Below are 19,752 nucleotides of genomic sequence, written 5' to 3'. Positions count from 1 at the left end.
TGTATTTTATTGTTTTTATTATTTTCTTGAATTATTTCTATTTTGAGCAAAGTAACAATATTCTGAGAAAATAATGAAAATATTGTAATTTTGATCGGTAAAATTAAAAATGAGCAAGAAAATTCTGTATAGATATTTCAAAAATGGGCCATACCATTTTCGGGTATAATGCACATTAATTTGATGGGACAAAACGCTGAAATTATATTCACAAAAGATAGATTATGTCTTCAATTATTTTTAAATTCACCGTTTGATGAGATACAAAGCAAAAAATTCAGAAAAAAATAAATTATATCTGCTACCATAAAAGTTTAAATTAAATATTAATACAAATTGAATACGGAAAGTATAGATATGAATATGAATATAAATTAAATAATTAAACTTTATGACCATATAATCAAAAATATTACTAAATGGTTGACAAATTAAGTTGACAGTATATCAATATGGTTATTTATTTTTTAAAAAAATTTGTGATTGTTATATAAAATTAAATAGGATTACAAATAAAATCGGATATTCAGATAAGGATCGGATAGTTGTCTATTCATATCTATTATTTTATAGATATCGTATGTTCAATTTTTATTCATATTTAGATAGTTTTGGATAAAATATAGATCTAAATGGATATTATGTGAGCCACTTTTATTTTATAGTTATTTAAGTAGAAGGAATAACGTTTTTTGCTTCCTTTTTTTTTCCCTATACTTTAATTTAAAAATTCGCTCTTTATTGTACGCATAGAATTTAGATACGGATATTCGTACAGAGTTATTACACGCACCGCCCGCATTTACTTCCGCGCCTGCTGCTTTCCCGTTCGACAGAAATCGGATTGAGACCTTACGGAGGCGGTCTCGCAAACGGACAGATTCGCTCGTAGAATTTCCATTTTGCCATTGCGTTTGATAGGAGAGGAGTGCCCACACAATATCTCTCTTAGTTGGATCTTTTCGATTATTAACAAATATGTGGAAGCAAACAATTTTACACTTTAATCCTTGTTGGGAAAAAAAAAATGTAGAGGTGTGAAAGATTAGAGATAGATCCACATGGTGGTCTTGGTCCAACAATGTAGTTATTGCAGTTTGATTGTTTTAAAGCAAGTCCGTTAGGTCGAGAGACTTGCATGCCCTCTGGATCGGGGCATGTTACTAAAGAGGCATTAAGTTATTTGCGATCACAACCATCTCTAGGTGCATGTGTTTGTGCTTGACACATTATATCAAAGTGTCAAAATACTTTCCATGATTAGATCGAGCAATTACTAGCTAGGTTATGTATGGTATGACTAATTTGCATGCAAGTATAAAATTGCTATCTAACCAACAACATAATTTCGAAGATTTCTTGTCAAATACTTCTTGTGAGAAACAAACAATTTTGCTCATCGATTCTTGCTGGAAAAGAGACATGTAAGATTGTGGATGAGTGGAGATGAATCCACTTAGGTGGCCTAGACCTAGCAATGTAGCTAGTAGAGTTCCATCTAGCTATGGCATGTTTAGTAGGTTGAGAAATGAATGTCTTCTAAACACATGCATGTCATTGAATGTATCACGTTTTCTATGTTGGTAGTCACCGACAAGTACGTATGTATATAATACCTAACACATCAAAGTGTCAAAATATTTTTCATGATCAAGTCAAGGTCTAACAAATCAGGTTGCATGCCATGTCGAAAATCGCATATATTGCATGACACTTGTGGCATCTTACTAACCAAGACAATAGAATAACATATGTCAAAATTGTTCATGTGATAAACAAACGAATTTAGGCTTTGATTTTTATTAGAGACGAGAGATAAAAGTGGTCTATGCTTGTTTTGACTTTGTTAACAGAGTTTAATGAAATTAAAGCATGAGTATTAGATCAATAGATGCAAGCCAATAGATGTATGTTATGTTATATAAAGTAGCCATTACTTTCATGTACATACATGTAACATCCAAGTAGCATTAGACTTTCCATAATTGGAACAAGCCATCATAGTTACATCGCATGATATCTATCCCTTGTATACAACTATTGTCACACATCATGCAATGCCATAATTTCCAAAGTACTTGACAAACAATTTATGCTATGATCCTTGTTGAAGAAGAGGCACATAAACATAACAGATAGTGAAGACAGACATAACTAATAGAATGGCTTAGACCAATGGACTTTGGTTAAAAGGTCTATTTAAACTATGATGCAAATATAAAGTCATGAAATGCAACCTTCTATATTGGATAACAAGTAAATTCATATTAGGTTGCCTATTGATGGCAATTGGTTGCTAGTGGAAATGCATTGCACCTATCATGTCCAAGTATGCAAATACTTTACATGATTGCATCAAATAATTGCAAGTTACACATTCTTAGCACATATCTAAATTTATAACTTCCATCACATGTTGCTACTCTAGCCAATGATCTCACTAGTTACAAATTTTTTACGCCATTAAAATGCTCAAAAACATGCCCATTCACTTGAGAGAAACTTGAATATTAGGAAAATATTATTCATTAGGTTTTCTTTTTAAGCAACATGGCGGCCAAACAGTGCTTCCAATACATTTGCTACATCTTTTTCCTTCCACAACTGCATTCACTCATTTCTATCATCACATATAGAGTCTATATATCAATATATCAAGTTACAAATGAGTAAACTCTCGCAGTGCTAATGAAATCCTCTAGCTCACCAGTCACCACCCCTCTAGTTCTTATTGTTATGAAGCAGTACACTTTGTTAACTTTATGGCGATTCCAACAATGGATCGATATATTTTTTTTCTCTGGTTGATGTTAACCCATAAACATATTTTAAGGACAATCTTTCCTTCCAAGGGAAAAGAGAAAACTATATTGGAAACACCAAAGCGTAAGGACAACTGCATTAATGTTTCAGCATTGATGGGGGCCTTCTTCTGCGATGTCAGATGTTTTTGAACAACCCAGTTGGCCAGGTGAGTACTGGTTACATTCATTAATACTTCCATCGCCCCCATGATGTGATATAGCCAGCCTTATGATTTTCTTGTTAGAAATTAGATATCACTCCACAGAAGGTTCACGGGCTCTGCTGTGACGCGTTTCATGTAGCTGAACATGGCACCAAGTCCTGCAGAACGATGTTACAGGGTAACGTCCTGTTCTCTTCTCCTTGTTGAGCTACAGGCATTTGGAAGAGGTGATATGAATAGAAATGATGATTTACATTTAATTTAACCACAATAATCCTATATGACAGTGATAGATCATCTCTATTCTTTAAATTACCATCCAACACAACAATAAAATATTCACAGTTGAGGTTGAAAATTTAAGATCATCCTTAAACGATAATCTTAAACTCAAATTAAAAAATAAAAATATCTTTTAGTTCAAAAAAAATTGGTATATCAATATATCATCAATATATTAGAGCTGCAAATAGGTCGGGTTAGGCCGGATCGGATCTTAAGTGATCCTAATCCGATCAGGATTCTTGTTCAGGCCCTAGTTTTAGACCTAGATCTGACTCGGTTAAAAATCAGGTCAAGTCAGATCCATGCTTACAAATTTTGACTCAATGGGTCATTCGGATCGGGTCGGGTCCATGTATAATTCAGACCCGATCCAAAAAGTAGGCCTAAATGATGCTGTCATTTTCTAACTTTCGAGGCCTAAAAAAAATGGATCGGGTTAGATCCGGATTCGGGTCAAAATTGGGTGGACCCGATCCGACCCGAAAAATGGAACAGGTCTAAATTTAGGACCCAACCCGGCCCCGCGGATCTTAAAATTCGGATCGGATCGGGTCTTACACGGATCGGGCCGGGTCACGGGTCGACCTGATCCATTTGTAGCCTTATATATTATATTTACTATTATATATATAATATTTATTTTATATTAATATTCTAATATATTATATTATTAATCATATTATTATTATATTATTATTTAATAATAATTTTAAATCATAGTAAAAATATATTATTGTATTTTATATTTATATAATGAAATTATGTAACATATTGCTTCTATTTGTCTTATTTCTCTAATCAAAATAAATATTAACATTAAAAAAATATATTATAAGTATAAACAAAAATATTAATTCTATAATAATAATTAATATATTTTTATGAAATACATTGACGATTAATATATCAATATTTTATTATAATATATTTTATATAATTAATAAATATACTTTTATGGAATATACCAGAGATCGTATTGGTATTTTATAGCCAGTAATCTTGGATTTCTATGAAATACCAAATAGGTTACTCACTGATATGTAGAAGTTTTTAATCACTGAAACATACGATGGTCTTAAATTATCGAAGAACAAATTATGCTAAAATAAGGGTCATCAATAAACTAAACGTGTGTACACGTACACCATAAGAAATGAGGTTTTGATGTGCACCCAGTGACATTATTGAAATTTAGATGGAGCATGGTGGCTCTTTTGGGGTGTGGGGAGCGGCAGGAATGGAGTAGGGTGTGTGTCGTGCCTCACACGTGTGAATAGGGTACCATCAACGGTACAGTTGCTTTCAAGCAAAGATCTTACCAAACCAACGATCAGGATTTAGTTGCCAAGTCGCTTTTGATCTGGAGCTCCAGTTGCCGCACCCCCAAACTTTGGATGCCATCCATCATTATATTCCTTACCCCCATGATGATTAACAATATAATTATAAAGGAGCCTTCACAAAAAAGACTCATCCCCCATGCTACCATGTCATAATAGCCTTCTCTTTACTTAACCAAAACTAATAATAACCATTAAAGTCCTTTCTTTAGGTGGAGATCCCATCACCATTGGTTCACTTTTCCTTCTTTTTTTTTTTTCTCTCTTCTTCTTCTTTTGTCTCATGATCTAGTTAGGATGGGAATGCAAGGAGATCTATGAGACATAGATTCGAGCATAATTTTATTCGGTTTCTACCAAATCCACCTGAAAATTGAACCCATCGATTATTTTTAGGTTGGATTTGCTCTCATGAGACTTCGATGTACCTAACTGCAACCTTTTGAATTGAATCCTAGTTAGGCTCCAATCCAACTTGCTAACTAAATTGGTCCGGCCTAGGTTTAAAAATTATATCGAAGCTAGTTTGGGTTGGATCCACAGCAAGCCGAATCCGGACCCAAGCGAACCCTCTTGCAAGCTAGATGCATCTCATTGGATGGTCAGATGTAGCTTTAATAGAAGAAGATGACATGATTGGAGCTAGGTTAAGATTTTGAAGAATAATAGATGGCATGGTGGTCTTTGTTGCCGGGTGGTACTATTGGTGAGGAGAAAGTAGGGGAGGGGGGGGTTAATGATTAGTTTGGCCGAAAACCCAAGAAGATATGGAGTCGGGTAATCATAGGCCATGACTATGTAGGGAGGAAGGGGGAGAAAGGGAGGTGGATGCCATGAGTACTTCTCTTTTTTAACATGAGCCCTGCCTTCCATCCACTCATGACCTGTGACCCATCTTGGCCTTTTGGAACGGGAATAATACTTGGTGGTTGTGGCAAGCCGATTCCGTGGGGTCTGGTTGGATGGATTGGGTTCGATCCAGGCCGGTCCGGTTCAGAGTAAACTTATCATCTCGAGTTCTGAGTCATATATTGAATCCAAGTTTGTAATTAGAAGTATGAGCTAAGATTCACACTCATGGAGATGGATGATTTGAGCCGGATTCTAAATGCAAGTGGAAGGGGAATTGGTTCAAGAAGATGTTGCGTCATTGAGCCAAGGAAATATGACCAGGTTGTTTTGGTAAATGCAAATGTATGACTATGGGTCAAGTCTTTTTGCTTGACTGGCTTTTTGTGTCACTTGTGATGCGAGCCCTAAAGAAATGATTTCGACAAGCCAGTCTTACCTTTTGGTTGGCCTGCAGCTTTGCTTGTTTCAGGTTTGAAAACCTAAGCATCCGGGGACCCCACAGCCATTGATTAGATCAGGGCCCGACGGAGGAAGATGGAGGCATAAGAACTAGGCTTTTTGACTCGGAGGTTGGCAGAATGTGTACCTTGAACTGGTGTAAACAAAACAAGAGATCAATAAACAGTCATCATGTTGCATCAAAAAAAAAAAAAGAAGCAGCAGTGAGTATGCAACATTTTCAAATTCCCATTAACTTGATCAAATGGTAGGGAGGTTCGTTCTTCTTCTTTTGCCTTCTTTTTGATGGCTACATGGAAGCCTATATAGTCACTAATGATGAAGGATTGAACATGTCATGTGTCATTCCTTCCAAAGTTGTTCAACAAAATTTGTAATGATCATAATGGATTTTTGCTTTGTTTAGTTATAGTTATACTTTGGAGCGAGACTTGGTCATTTAGATTATGTACAGAGTGAAAGTTAAAGGCTCAACTGATTCGCGAGAAGAATTTTTTTTTATTAAAATATTTTTTTTGAAAAATTGATACTTGAATATATAATATTTGGAAGAATAGTTTTTGCATGCTTAATTGGCCATGAAAAAATGGCACATTTTAGAGTAGTCTATATTTGATTGAATATCTATTTTTCTGGAGTCATATCTTTAATAAAGAGAAAATATCTTGTTCTATTTTATCTAAAAACTTAAAAATATTTTTTTTAAAAAAAAAATCTCAACTCCTAGTTTGCAAGAATTGGACTTTTCTGTATTCTATATAAATGTTTCTTATTTTACTCTCATAAAAAAACACTTTCTTATGTATTTTTGTTGAAAACTTTAACCAAATACGATGTATTTCTTCTTTTGCCGAGCAGATGAACCCTAAGTTTTTATTTCATGCCTGCCTACCATGCACAATGAATTCTGAGATTCCAAAAAAAATCTTATTCATTTGTTGAAGTAATATTATTTAAACGTATGACATACAGAAATATCAATTTACAAGTTTCTGACAACTTCTGGCTCTTTGACGCTCCATGATCAATGACATGTAGTTTCATCGATCCATGTCGTTCGTGCACTGTGATATGTGCTGATAAATGGGGTTTATAGAAATGAATAGCTGGGATTGATGCTGTGTATAGCCATGATGCATGATATAATATATATATATATATATATATATATATATATATATAGAGAGAGAGAGAGAGAGAGAGAGAGAGAGAGAGAGAGAGAGTTTATTGGGAGAGAAAAATATGAGTTTAGTATCAATTTATCAAATTTTGCAATTAGAATTCCTTAGGTTCATCCTTTCATACATATCTAAAAAAAACATAATTAAGGATTATATATAACACAATTAAAGACCTCACCCAAAAAGACTAGCTATATTCAAATCTAATCACAAGTACTATGATCGGCTCGTGCTGCAGTGTCTCTAGTCTGCATGGGCTATGAAACGGATCAGTTTTGATACCATTTATAACAATCTAAAACCTTATCCAAAAAGGATAGCCGGAAAATATTTTATGGGTTCTTTAGCCCTGTATAAATATTCAAAATCTTTTCAAAAAATAATAAATATAAGATTAAATATATGCCTGAATGGATCCTCACAGTATACATCCGAGTCACCTACATTTATTGTGTTTATTCCCTATTTATATGGTTCTTCTTAACTTCCCAAATCAATTGAATTCTTTTTATAAGAATGTATTATATATATATATATATATATATATATATATATATATATATATATATATCCACATTTTTAGTTTATTGGACTCTTTTCAAAATTTATAAAATTCAATTAATTTATATAAATAAACGAACGTAACTACTAGATTTAACAAATCATCATGGTCGTTCAAAGCCCACTAAATCTACGACCTTAGATGAAGACTCATGTTGTTCAGCAAGAAAAATACTAAGGCTTCGGATAATATTTTAACAAACTCTTGAGCTTCTGGTTCCCCATTTATGATAGGAGTACACAGATATTAATATTGGCCTACACTATATATCACAAAAACAAGATCTCCGATTTTGTTAAATTCAAAGTTAATCATCGTTACTAATGTGAGAGAAGGGATGTTTATCTACTCCCTTGTAAATCTATTGAACTATAAGTTGCCCTTATAAGTACATCAACAATTTAAGATACCTTGAAATTCAAATAAGGTTTTAGTGTGGAGAATAGATCATGATAATCATTCATAAAATTAATCCTATCTTAATCTACTTTTATTGCTTTCTTTTGAAGTTTAACATTTATATGCATTTGCACATCCATATTTACTAATATATAATATTAGTAAAGCTAATATGTGGCTGCTCGCATAACAATCATAACAAAATCAGTTCTAACCAAAAGACTAAGAGCTCAATACCGATGATCTGATCCATTCGATATGGTCTATCTCTAGCCAGTTTATTGTCAAACTAATATATATATATATATATATATATATATATATATATATATATATATATATATATATATATATATAGATTAGAAGATCTATAGCCTATATATTTAGTGATTAAAAAATATATTGTTCGTATTATCTAAACTCTTTATGTTTTTACCATTGTCTGCATGGACATTGCAAAAGCTCGAGATATTCAAATTATTTAGTTTTTTTACGGTGAATAGTTTAGAAATAATAAATGACACTTAAGAACTCGATTTATCCTATTCAAATTGTTTAGTTTTTTATGGTAAATAGTTTAAAAATAATAGATGGCACTTAATAAGTCGAATGATCGGAGTTTGGTTTCGAGTTTGGTTACCACTGAGGTGGTAGCTCAGTGGAAGCATGGCCTTACTTTCAATAAGTGGTTCCGAGTTCGAAATGCACAGACGTCGATTAAATTGTGGAGACCAGATGCTCTCTGCTCGGACACGGGTCTGAAAGGACGTACCGCTCTCCTGGTAGCATCGGTGGTGCCAGGTATGACGTACTCACACATGGTATTCGTGCTGGAGCCCAGAGGGGTAACCGAGCCGGACCCACGGGTGGAGAGGATATGAGTAAAACCGGCTGGGTTGTCCAACACATGATCATTTTTGCTCGCATCGAACATTCTTTTGGTAGTATGGAGGCCCAATGGGGGTTGCTATGTGGGGGTGGGCTTGTCCCTTCCCTCCCCCCCCCCCCCTTTTTTCTTTCCTAACCCAAAAAAAAAAAAAAAAAAAATCTCAGCTAGAACCAATCTTATTAGAGTTGTTACGGGGACACCCCTTCCTTGTTGGTAAACAGTAACCAAGTAAGTAGGTTTTCAACCATTTTTGAAAGATTGGTCGCACAAACATTGACTACAACTTTTTAGACTTCAGAGCAGCAGCCATCGCACTGTTTAGACATGACTCCAATTGCAAAGCCAAGGGATTTAATCATCACGAAATGGAAGTGACATGATGTTGTCCAATGCAAAGTGTGACCTTATATTTTACTTCGTTGTAGGCTGTCGGAACATAACCTTTTTTTTTGTACTGGTGTTTCTTGTCAACATGGTAGGCATCAAACTTGACAGCAGCATCCACCTACCATGCGCTAGGGTGCCGTGCATCCTCCTCCCGCACCAGAGCTGATCACGCCCTACCGAGCCTAGCCTGAAATTTGTTTTGCTTGGAGATCAAATTGGGCTACAACAATTTTAAAAACTGCCCGATCCGATCCAATCCGATTCGATCCAACCTAAAATTATATATATAGATATAAAACATGGAACCAACAGCCACGTGTTAAGAGCACAGTAAATTATTAGGGCAACAAAACAAAGTCAGAAAAATGCATCCAAGTCCTAAAGAGCGTCACCAGGCAATGCCTCGATCTCTCTGTTTGAATTTTGACCTTAAAACAACTTGAGTCGTTGCTGGTTCCACTTCTGAGCAAAGAAAAAATCGGGCTTGTTGGATGGGTCTGGGATTGGCTCTGTAAAATTGGGTCGAGCCTAGGCAAAAATTTAACCCGATGGTCGGGCTGGGTCGGGTTTGGACATAGCCTTTGGGCTTCATTTTCGCAATAGAACCTGGATCAAGCCCGAATCCAGCCTAGGGTTTGATCAGCTCTATCCCGAACTCACTATAAGCCTACTGCTTTTAAGCCCAAGCCCATCAGGATACGATCACTCATATGGCATATGCCAAGTATGGGTTTAATACACGATGTAATTGGCCCTAAATTCCACTATGGTCTCTTTCATAACCACAAGCATGTACAGTGATTAAGCTAAGGTCGGCTGCAAACACTCTGAATTTACTGAAGACTACTCACAAGATTGTGCGATCGGTGCACATGACGAACATTCAAAAATTAATTACATCATAGAGAATCAGGAGCAGAGCCAGGATACAGAAAGGATCAAATGGTAACATTATGCTAAATTTTCATGCGCTACTAAAAAAATAAAATAAAAAATTAATTAAATGGAAGACATATATATTAAATATATAAATATCTTAAGATTTTTAATTTTAGAATATTGCGATTGGAAAACAGCAGAAACATGACCTTACAAGCAAAAAAAGTGCTGCAATTGATAGTAAATAAAAATGAGCTTAACATAGCAAGACATTGCACTAGCATTTAGATATTTGGTGACCAACCAGTATTGATGGAAGAATGAAGACATAGAAGAAGGGGAATTAAGTTGAGCCATTATTTATCAATGTTATGAGAAAGAGAGATGCTCACAACTTCAAGTTTATTGTCATTCAGTTTTTTTTTTTTTTTTTTTCGGAGTTTAGAAGGAAGAACTATACAAGAGAAAAAAGAGCCTCTACCTAGTTTGCGAGAAATTTAGTATCAGCCACTAGGCATGCAATAGAGCGCCTATGAAAAGAAACACGTATGGCCCCATGGATGTATATAGTTCGATCGTGTATAAAATTGCATCTCATGCAAGCAAAAATAGATCTCCATTGTGACTACGAAGATATCCAATATAGTACCAAAATTGTTATGTACAAAATACCCCACCTCCAATACAAAAGTACTGAAAAACAAATTGGTGTTTCGATATCTCCTACATTTAATGTGGCAGCAAATCAAATGCTTTTGATTATAAAATTTCATTTGAAAGCATCCAATGAGTATACCTTCTCATGCCTATGACAATAAATAAAATAAACATGTGTGATGACTAAATAAATAATGTAAGTGCTTAGATTGAAATGATAACAATACAAACATAGCAAATTTAAGTTTTATGTTATACATGGAAATTGTTATCTATGCATGCATGCATATATGCCTATGCATGGTATATGAAGACCATATAATACTCCCCAGTCTCGACCCATCTCCCGGAAGCTCATTCAATTCTCACACTAGTACGGAAAACATAACTGGTTTGGTTTTTAGTATTGATGACCATAGACATTGATAAAATTTGGATTAGGGAGGGTTGTTGGAAAAGGTAATCCAATTTTAGTGTTAAAATTTGGATTATTAGCATTTATGTTGTAATAGTTTTTGAGCATTAGTGCTCCTGTAGATGGTTGCAGGCTTGGCCCAGGTTATAACACTTAGGTCCCACTTAGCCCAGCCCAATAAGTTACAAGTAAGCTGGGTTGAAATCAGACCATCCCAAATTAGCAACAAATCAAAATCCAAAAAAAAAGAAGAAAGAATACTCTTATTCATCATTTGTAGTCATATTTATAATCCTAATTCTATATTGGTACTTTATGTACAATCCCTAATTAGAAAAAAAAAAAACTTGATAACTAATCTTATATAATATGATGGATCATTGCCATCTTCATCTTGGAAACGCTCATCACCTATACTCATAAGAAGCTTGTTCCTGCGCCTTCACCCTAATAATAATAATAGATTTTTTTGGTCTTCACCTTTGTAAAAATTTGATATCCTTCCTTTTTCTTATCTTTTATTATATCTTTTATTATATTTGTGTAATATACATGCCGATACATGTACATGCTATGTAGGTATTGAATCAGGCCAACTTAGATTATTGGGCTAATAATGACTGGGCCAAGCTCGGCAAATTTTAATTTGGCCAAAAGTTTGCGACCCAACCTTAGCCCAAATCGTAGAAAACCTTCAAATGATGCAAGCTAAGTAGAGTAAGCTTTTGGCCTAATGTGCATCCTAACAAGAGCTACCGTAGGATAAGTTAAAGGTTGTTAAGAGAATATTAGATTATTTGTGCTTATTGCCATCTTATGTAGAAGTGGCCACGGTGAACAGCAATGGAGTTCGAATAGGCTAGGACTGCAGATCGAACGATTAACATTTTGGAGGATAGGTAGCTATTTGAGGTGGCACTATAGGGCTGGCCCACCATGATTGACCATGGCTAGTTAGAGGGTCGTAGAGTGTGTGATCTATTTGCCCAGGGAGAGCGGAGGTGGGAGGAGGACCTCGTCAAGTAGGTGTTTAGAGAGCAACTTGCTGAGCTTGTTTTGGCTCTGTCGATCCCAGAGGGGGAGGTGGCAGATAGGAGAGTGTGGAGCAGGACTGGGAGGACGACGGTGAGCGTCTGGGACCTATCGAGGATGGCTGGAGGGCCGTCGGTGCGGTAGATTGATGGCAGTTGGATATAGAGGATGCACATCCACCTTTGGATTGTCCTGTTCCTTTGGAAGGTAGCCTAGGAGTGCTTATCTACCAGAGGGGTGCTGGTGTGGCGGGAAGTGAGGATTCCTGTACTGTGGAACTTACCAGGTGATGGAGGAGTCCATTTACCATGCTCTTTTCAGGTGCCCGAGATCTAGTCAGATATGGAGATGTGCCTCGGTCTAATCCGACTAGTGGCAGATGTGGGCATCCATTGAGGAGTTCCTGCAACATCTGGAGGCCACGGTTCGGAGGTCCGGATGAGAGGAGAGGGAGACTCATGATACCTACCTGGCCTATCATTGCTGGCTGGATAGGAATGCATGAGTTTTTGAGGACGATAGCCCTCATCCGAGGGTGGTGGCGGGCTGACCATTACTGCATGCGGCGGAGATCATCAGCATTATTGAGGCTTCACCTACTAGGTTGGTTAGGAACATCTGGGGTGCCAATTTTGCTCTTACAGCATTCAGGATAGTATTTTTCTCTTGGGTACCCCGACCCCTGGCTTCCTCAAGGTGAACTTCGATGGTAGCATAGTAGAGAACGGAAGCCGCAGAAGTGTGGGATTTGTCATCAGGGACCGCGATGCCAGACTAGTGGTGGCAAGAAGGCGGCAGATCTTCGACTCGTCAGTAGTGTGCGCTGAGCTTAGAGCTACCTAGGAGGGTGTCCCCTATGCAAGGCGGATACTGAGTGCGGGTTGCCTTTTTCTTGAGTTGGATTCGACCACGGTAATTGAGTGGATCCGGAGTCGAGGGTGCTCAGTCGATGATTGACCGCTGTTCCATGACATTTGTAGAACACTGGGGGAGTGTGACTTCTACCAGGCCACACACGTATATCGGGAGGCAAATGGTGTTACAGACTAGGTTGCTTCCTTCGTGATTCATCACTCTGGAGGTTTTACCTGCACAGACCATGGGGTTGTGCCAATGCCTTTATGTAATTTTTTGTTTTCTGATTTTGTTGGTTGTATTCACACCTGTCGGGTGTGAGCCGCCGATGTACCAAAAAAAAAAGGCTTGGATTTCAATATTAGATTAGATTTAGTAAAGAAAGAATAAGAGAGAGAATATGATAGAGTTAAAAGCTTAGCTGGTGTTTTTTGTAGCTGATTATAAAGTCCTCAGGGTGTTTGGTATGGGGTGATCATCTCGAGATCAAGGGTGATAGTGGTGGAGGTGACAAGATCATCGTATTTAGTTGCAGCATAGTAATTCTACGTAGTAGTGATCCTAAATCACTCCCATTTTTTAAATTATTATCTAACTCTGTGATGAAAAATCCGTTCTTGAGGTCAGGTATCCAAGATCACCCTTAGAGCAATGATTTTGGACTAAAATTTGGGAAAAAGAATGCCCCATAATCTAGGAGAAAAAAGGGTATATCAATATACCTAATATATTATATCAATGCTATATAAATTATATTGTATTGGTATTACATATATTATATCTATGATGCATATTATATTATAATATATTATTAATTAATTATTGTAATATGTTATTCAATTATAATAGAAATATATTATTGTACTTTATATTTATATTATGAAATTATTTAATATATCACTTATTTTTATCTTATTTTTCTATACAAAATAAATATTAATACTAAAATAATAAGATAATATAAATATTAATTCTATAATATAAATTAATGTATTTTTATGCAATTAATAATTTATAAGATTAATAAATATATTTCTATGAAGTATATTAATAATTAATATATTAATAAATATATTAATAATTTATTAAAATATATTTTATTTTATTAATAAATATATTTTATGGAATGTATCAAGATAGTTTTGGTATTATATGATGAGTGAGCTTGTCGAAAAGGGGTTACAAAATTAAAACTGCCCCTTAAGATATGAATTATGGTTGGACCTAGAAGTAATTTGTAGTCCACTAGAGATTCAAATATAATTTTTCCTTCAAATTTCTTATGGTGACTATAAAGCAATTTCTTTACATAGAATTAAGGGTGAAAATGGATAGGATAATATCTATTTAGATCCATCTTTATATCTAAATTTATCCGAATATGAATAGAAATTTGAATATTTGACTAATATTAGTATTCGTATCTATATCCATTAAAAAAAAATGGATATAGATATAGATAGACAACTATCCGATCCGTATCCAAATATCTAGTTCTATTTGTAATCCTATTTAATTTTATATAGTACTTATGATTTTTTTTTAAAAATAAATGACTATATTAACATACTATTAACTTGATTGATCACTCACTTAGCAATATCTTTAACACTGTGGTCATAAAGTTTAATTATCCGACTTATATCCATATTTATATACATACTTTCGGTATCTGAGGTATTTGTATCTATTTAAAACAAATATTGATATAAATTTTTACATTCGACTAACATCCGTATCTGTATCAGTATTCGTCAAATGAAATAAATATGAATATGGTTATGCTATTATCTGTTTCATATGCGATCTGATTTCAGCCATACGTAGAATGCCTAAGTAAATAATTGTTTATAGCTCCCTAGTTGTATCTTGTCTTATTTTTAGATTCGTTGCACGTTCCTATTATCAAGAATGGCTGGACCAAGAAATGTATTGCTCTAAGTAAGAGAATACTAAACATGTTACTCATGAATGCCCAAGAATTTTTGATTGTTGGAATATAGCATACCAAATAAGTTGATATTAGATCATAAATAGAATTGGATTATTCTGGGATAAGGATCATCAAGAATTAAAGATCATCTTGGTGGATCTCATGTGGGTCACCAAGCACCACATAAATGTAATTGAGATATAGAGAAGTTTCAATGAAATATTATTATATTGTTTACTGTATTTTTCTTTCCTCTCCATATTATTTACTATTCCCACCATGCTTTGATGTTGATTCAAATCCCTGCTATCCTGCAATATATTTATCTAAACAAATGCCAGAGATACCGCAGCAAACAGTTATAACAAAATTACCATGAAGTATGGTGATATATAACATTTTTAATTTGTATGCCAAGGAGGATTTCTTAGATAATTCATGAATTATTCATAAATAATTTTTGAACTTGTGAATGATGAGATAAATACTTGATCAATCACTTTTCCAATGAGGAAAAAAAATCATGAATAACTCAAGAATTGTTGCCATCCCTTCCACCACTCTTCCATATTAGATTCAGGAGTACAAAGGCCTTCTAATCGAATGGATCAAATCCCGAATGAAGTCACCGTGGGATCATCCTACCATCATCTCCCAGCCATCTGATCTATCATGAGATCTCAATCCCTACTTCCCCCTTATCCAGGTTTGTTCCCCCTTTCGCTCGCCCTGCTAAAATCTAAATATTGAAGCTTTTTGCAACCAAACGCCAATACCTCTCCTCCTTCTCAGAGTTCCAATGGCGACGGTGGGTTTCAACCTCGTCGGAGCCTTCAAAGGATTCTCCTTAGCTTCGAGCTCGTCCTCCTCCTACTTGAAGGGTGACCTTGGCTCGCTTTCGCTCCGCCGCGGGGCCTCCATCTCGTTCCCCTTGAGGGCTCCGCTAACGATCGAGTCGGCGCACAAGAAGGGGGCGGGGAGCACCAAGAACGGCCGGGATTCGAGGGGGAAGAGGCTTGGAGTCAAGATCTACGGCGATCAGGTGGCCCAGCCCGGGGCTATTATCGTTCGGCAGCGCGGGACGAAGGTAAAGGCCCCTCCTTTGAAACCTTCACTTCGTTTTGCTTTGCAATTTTATATCATGCTTCCGGTTAAAGTTTGAAATTTTGTGGCTTTTGGTGCAATTCTTGGGAGAATTCTGATATAACATCATCAACACTTACTTATTCCGAACTTCATTTATAACAAATTGAATCGAATTTCCTCTTTTTTTTTGTTTCCTGATACGATTGTGATATCAATTTTTTTGTGGTAAAAAGGGAGTTATTTCTTTGAGTTTGTCGTACATTTGGGGGTATTACCAGAGCTATTCGTTATTGTTAGGAAAACCTTATATAGCTGTGCTCATTAGATTGTTAAAGTTAAACAGCAACATAAAGGTGAAGGAGGGGTAGTGGTGGTTTTGTTTTTGATTGCGGCTGGGATTGTGAAGGGGGTTGATAAGAAAGGCCTCATGGTTCAGGATTGTCTGCAACTTGTGGGAGGTGGCTGTATTGCTGTTGCTCATGTTTGGAGATGGATTCATTAGTCCAAAATTATAAGCTGATGCTACCATTGGTCATCTAAAGTATTTTTTTGTTGGCTGATGCTTGTTTTACGGCCAGAAGTTTCTACCCTTCAACGAGAAGGTACAACAGGATGTAGATATGACATCTGCCTACATTTCTATAGGATACTGCAATGACCATTATGGGTGACAAATCTTTGGTTTATCTTCCACCATCCAACCAAACATGAAGGTTTTGATGAGATTCATCTAAGGTTTCCTTGGACTAGAAAAATGTCTAGCTAAAGTGAAAAGAAAGCATAGTATGCATTCATCTTTAGAGCACAAAACAAACAAGTCAGAGAGCTGAAATACAGAAAGGAGGGACAATGGGAACTGTAATCTCAGGTAGGAGAGAGGAATGGAGCATAAAGAGAAACAATTTGGTGTTCAAGAGTTGGGAAAGCCAAAGAAAATATGATCAGTCTAACCCATTATTTTTTTTTAACTTTTTAGTTTTCAAAGAATGGGAATGCTGAAGGTTGATGATCCACGTTTTCATTTTATACCTCCATTTTTTCAAGGGAAATTCAGTTGAGACTTTGAAATTCAAAAGGTTTTCATCATAATACTATAAGTACTCCTGACTTTTGGACCACTTTTAAGTAGGAAGCATTGTGAGGAGTAAACTTTTTCATTTTTCTTGTGCAAGGAAGGAGTTGGGGTTACAGAGGTGACACATTGGTACGCTTTTGTCTTGGACCCATGGAATGCTACTGAAGTTTCTTTGACTTAGTGATGCTCAAACTTACTATTTTTCTTTTAAAGGCCCTTTGATGAAAGAATTGTGTTCTTGTGCCATTGTTGAATTGCATGCTTAATATTTTTCTTTGTGTTTCTTGATCAAAGAATGATGCATTGGTCTTTCAGGCAGATTTTTTCACTCTCACAAATATATTATTTCTGACTGATAATATGTCTGATAAAGTGGGATGTAGACATTTTTCTTTTCATCTGTCCTCCAGTTTACTAGGCATATTCAAATATGTATTTATATATGAGTGTGTGTAAGTGTGTATGTATGTATGTCTGCTTGCCTGCTTGTCTGTTTGTCGGTACATGTATGTATGTATATGATCCACATTTAACGTCTTGGGCTCTTTCTTGCTTCTTAATTCTTTGCAGCAACTGTTAGAGAATGACGCCTAGTTGGCATTTTTGATAAGTCCAACCCACCAAAATGACGGAAGAAGAAGATTTGTATTACTTATAAAGGTTGTTAAGGATGCAAGTATTGAAATAACTTTATGGGATGTCAAAGTTTCTTGTATCCTTGAGATGATTTTGCAGCTGTGAGAGTTTTTATGTTTTCTGTTATGAATAAATAAAATGAATGTGTAAATTTAGAATTTTCCTACACATTCTTGTATTTTCATTTTGTCCTTTTGCAAAGTCAGACACGTATAAGTCTGAATCTGATTCTCCCGTCTGTGTCCATGCAACAAAGCAAATAATGTGACCTCTGGTTTTATAGGAATTCCTCACATTTGCAACAATTCTCCTGTCAGTATTACTGAGAATATGTTATGCTTGTAGCATTACATTCTATGATGATTTCCTTTTTAACTCTTCAATTTATTGCAAAATTTCAGTTCCATCCTGGAAAAAATGTCGGACTGGGCAGGGATCACACCATTTTCTCTTTGATAGATGGGCTGGTCAAGTTTGAGAAGTTTGGGCCGGACAAGAAAAAGGTAAATTTGGAATTCTGGATGATATGCATTTTCATGTTTTTGTTAATTTTAGACTTTTCAATGACATGTAATCTGATATAACACAACAGATCAGTGTTTACCCACGAATTGAACAGCCTGAGAACCCGAATAGTTACAGAGCAAAGAAAAGGGAATACTTCCGGCTACAGCGTGAGCGCAAGAAGGCCAAAAAGGAAGGTACTCTTTCTCCGCAATTGGTACTGGCATCAGCAGAGGAAGTTTCTGATGCTGCTCCCATTTGCTGACAGATTACCTATGAAAGATTGTATTCAAAAAAACTTCTCTGTCTGGTTTTGCTTTTGCTGTGGTTGATGTGTAAATCAACAAATGCAATATGAATAGGAGAAGGCTCCAATTTTTCTTTGCTGCCTCTTTTTGCTTTTTTTTTTTTTTTAAATTAGATTTGATATTTTTTTGTGGAGAAATAGAAGTGCAACGAATAGTCTATGGTTATGGTTCTTCCTTAGTTAAGGTGCTATGGGATTTGTACCCAACATAGTACCTAACTAAACTATAGATGTTGATTTTGAAAAAAATTGAGGGTCTATGAGATTTGGAAGTTTCATGCTGCAGTATAGATTAGAATTTGTACTATGCGGGTGCATTTGATCCTGGAGCATCAACATGTTTATGGCTCTCATGCTGAATTTGTTTTGACGGTTCCCTCTTTCTTCATAAAACTTAAAAATTTAAACTGCTAACTTTCTGGATAGTAGCAAACATGAAGATGTAATAAACATCTGGGATTCTGGATAAATAAACATATGATATACAAATATAAGTTATGCTTTAATTAAATTTTTTCTACTCTATCCTGTATAAAATAAACGGAACAAAGAATAGGGCTGCATAAGAAGGTTCTTGATTTCAAAATAACGATCTTCTTTTTTATAATTAAAAATTTATGAGCTTTGAAAATTAAGATTTTTTAGAAGGTATTTGGTTGTTAAAATGAGATTGTTGTAAGTAAAGGTTTTAGGTGAGAAGGCATCTTGTTGTGTATAGTTGGCATGCTTCATGTAATTGTTAGTTTTTAAGTGTTTTGGTATATTAATCTAAAAGTCATATTACAGGAGAGCTTTTTTGGTGGATATGAAAGGCTCCATGTAACTATGAGATATTTGAATTTGACCAACATAGAGAATCCCATAATATTGCCCTTTGGGATAGAAGGAAAGAAAAACAATAGGGTAACTATATGTCTAACATGCTTCATAAGGAATAGGGAAGGAAAATATGGCTAGTGGGATTAGTGTGTTGGCTGAGGGCATTTTAGGTAAAAAGTTTTGACAGAAGGAATCCTTCAAGGAATATTCTGAAATATGAAACTTCCTTTTC

At 35.4% G+C, this 19,752-nt stretch overlaps 1 protein-coding gene across 1 annotated transcript; it reads left to right on the top strand.

Annotated features, from left to right (window-relative positions):
* The first annotated feature begins 15,817 nt into the window (after positions 1–15,817).
* LOC103715716 (50S ribosomal protein L27, chloroplastic) lies at positions 15,818–18,784 on the top strand. Its single transcript, XM_008803453.4, has 3 exons — positions 15,818–16,180; positions 18,292–18,393; positions 18,483–18,784. Exons 1-3 carry the CDS (start codon positions 15,893–15,895, stop codon positions 18,657–18,659), a joined length of 567 nt encoding a protein of 188 aa, XP_008801675.4. The 5' UTR covers positions 15,818–15,892; the 3' UTR covers positions 18,660–18,784.
* Positions 18,785–19,752: the final 968 nt, after the last annotated feature.

Source organism: Phoenix dactylifera, unplaced genomic scaffold (genome assembly GCF_009389715.1).
Source record: "Phoenix dactylifera cultivar Barhee BC4 unplaced genomic scaffold, palm_55x_up_171113_PBpolish2nd_filt_p 000277F, whole genome shotgun sequence".
Classification (NCBI taxonomy): domain Eukaryota; kingdom Viridiplantae; phylum Streptophyta; class Magnoliopsida; order Arecales; family Arecaceae; genus Phoenix; species Phoenix dactylifera.
This window is presented reverse-complemented; position numbering and strand designations above follow the sequence as displayed.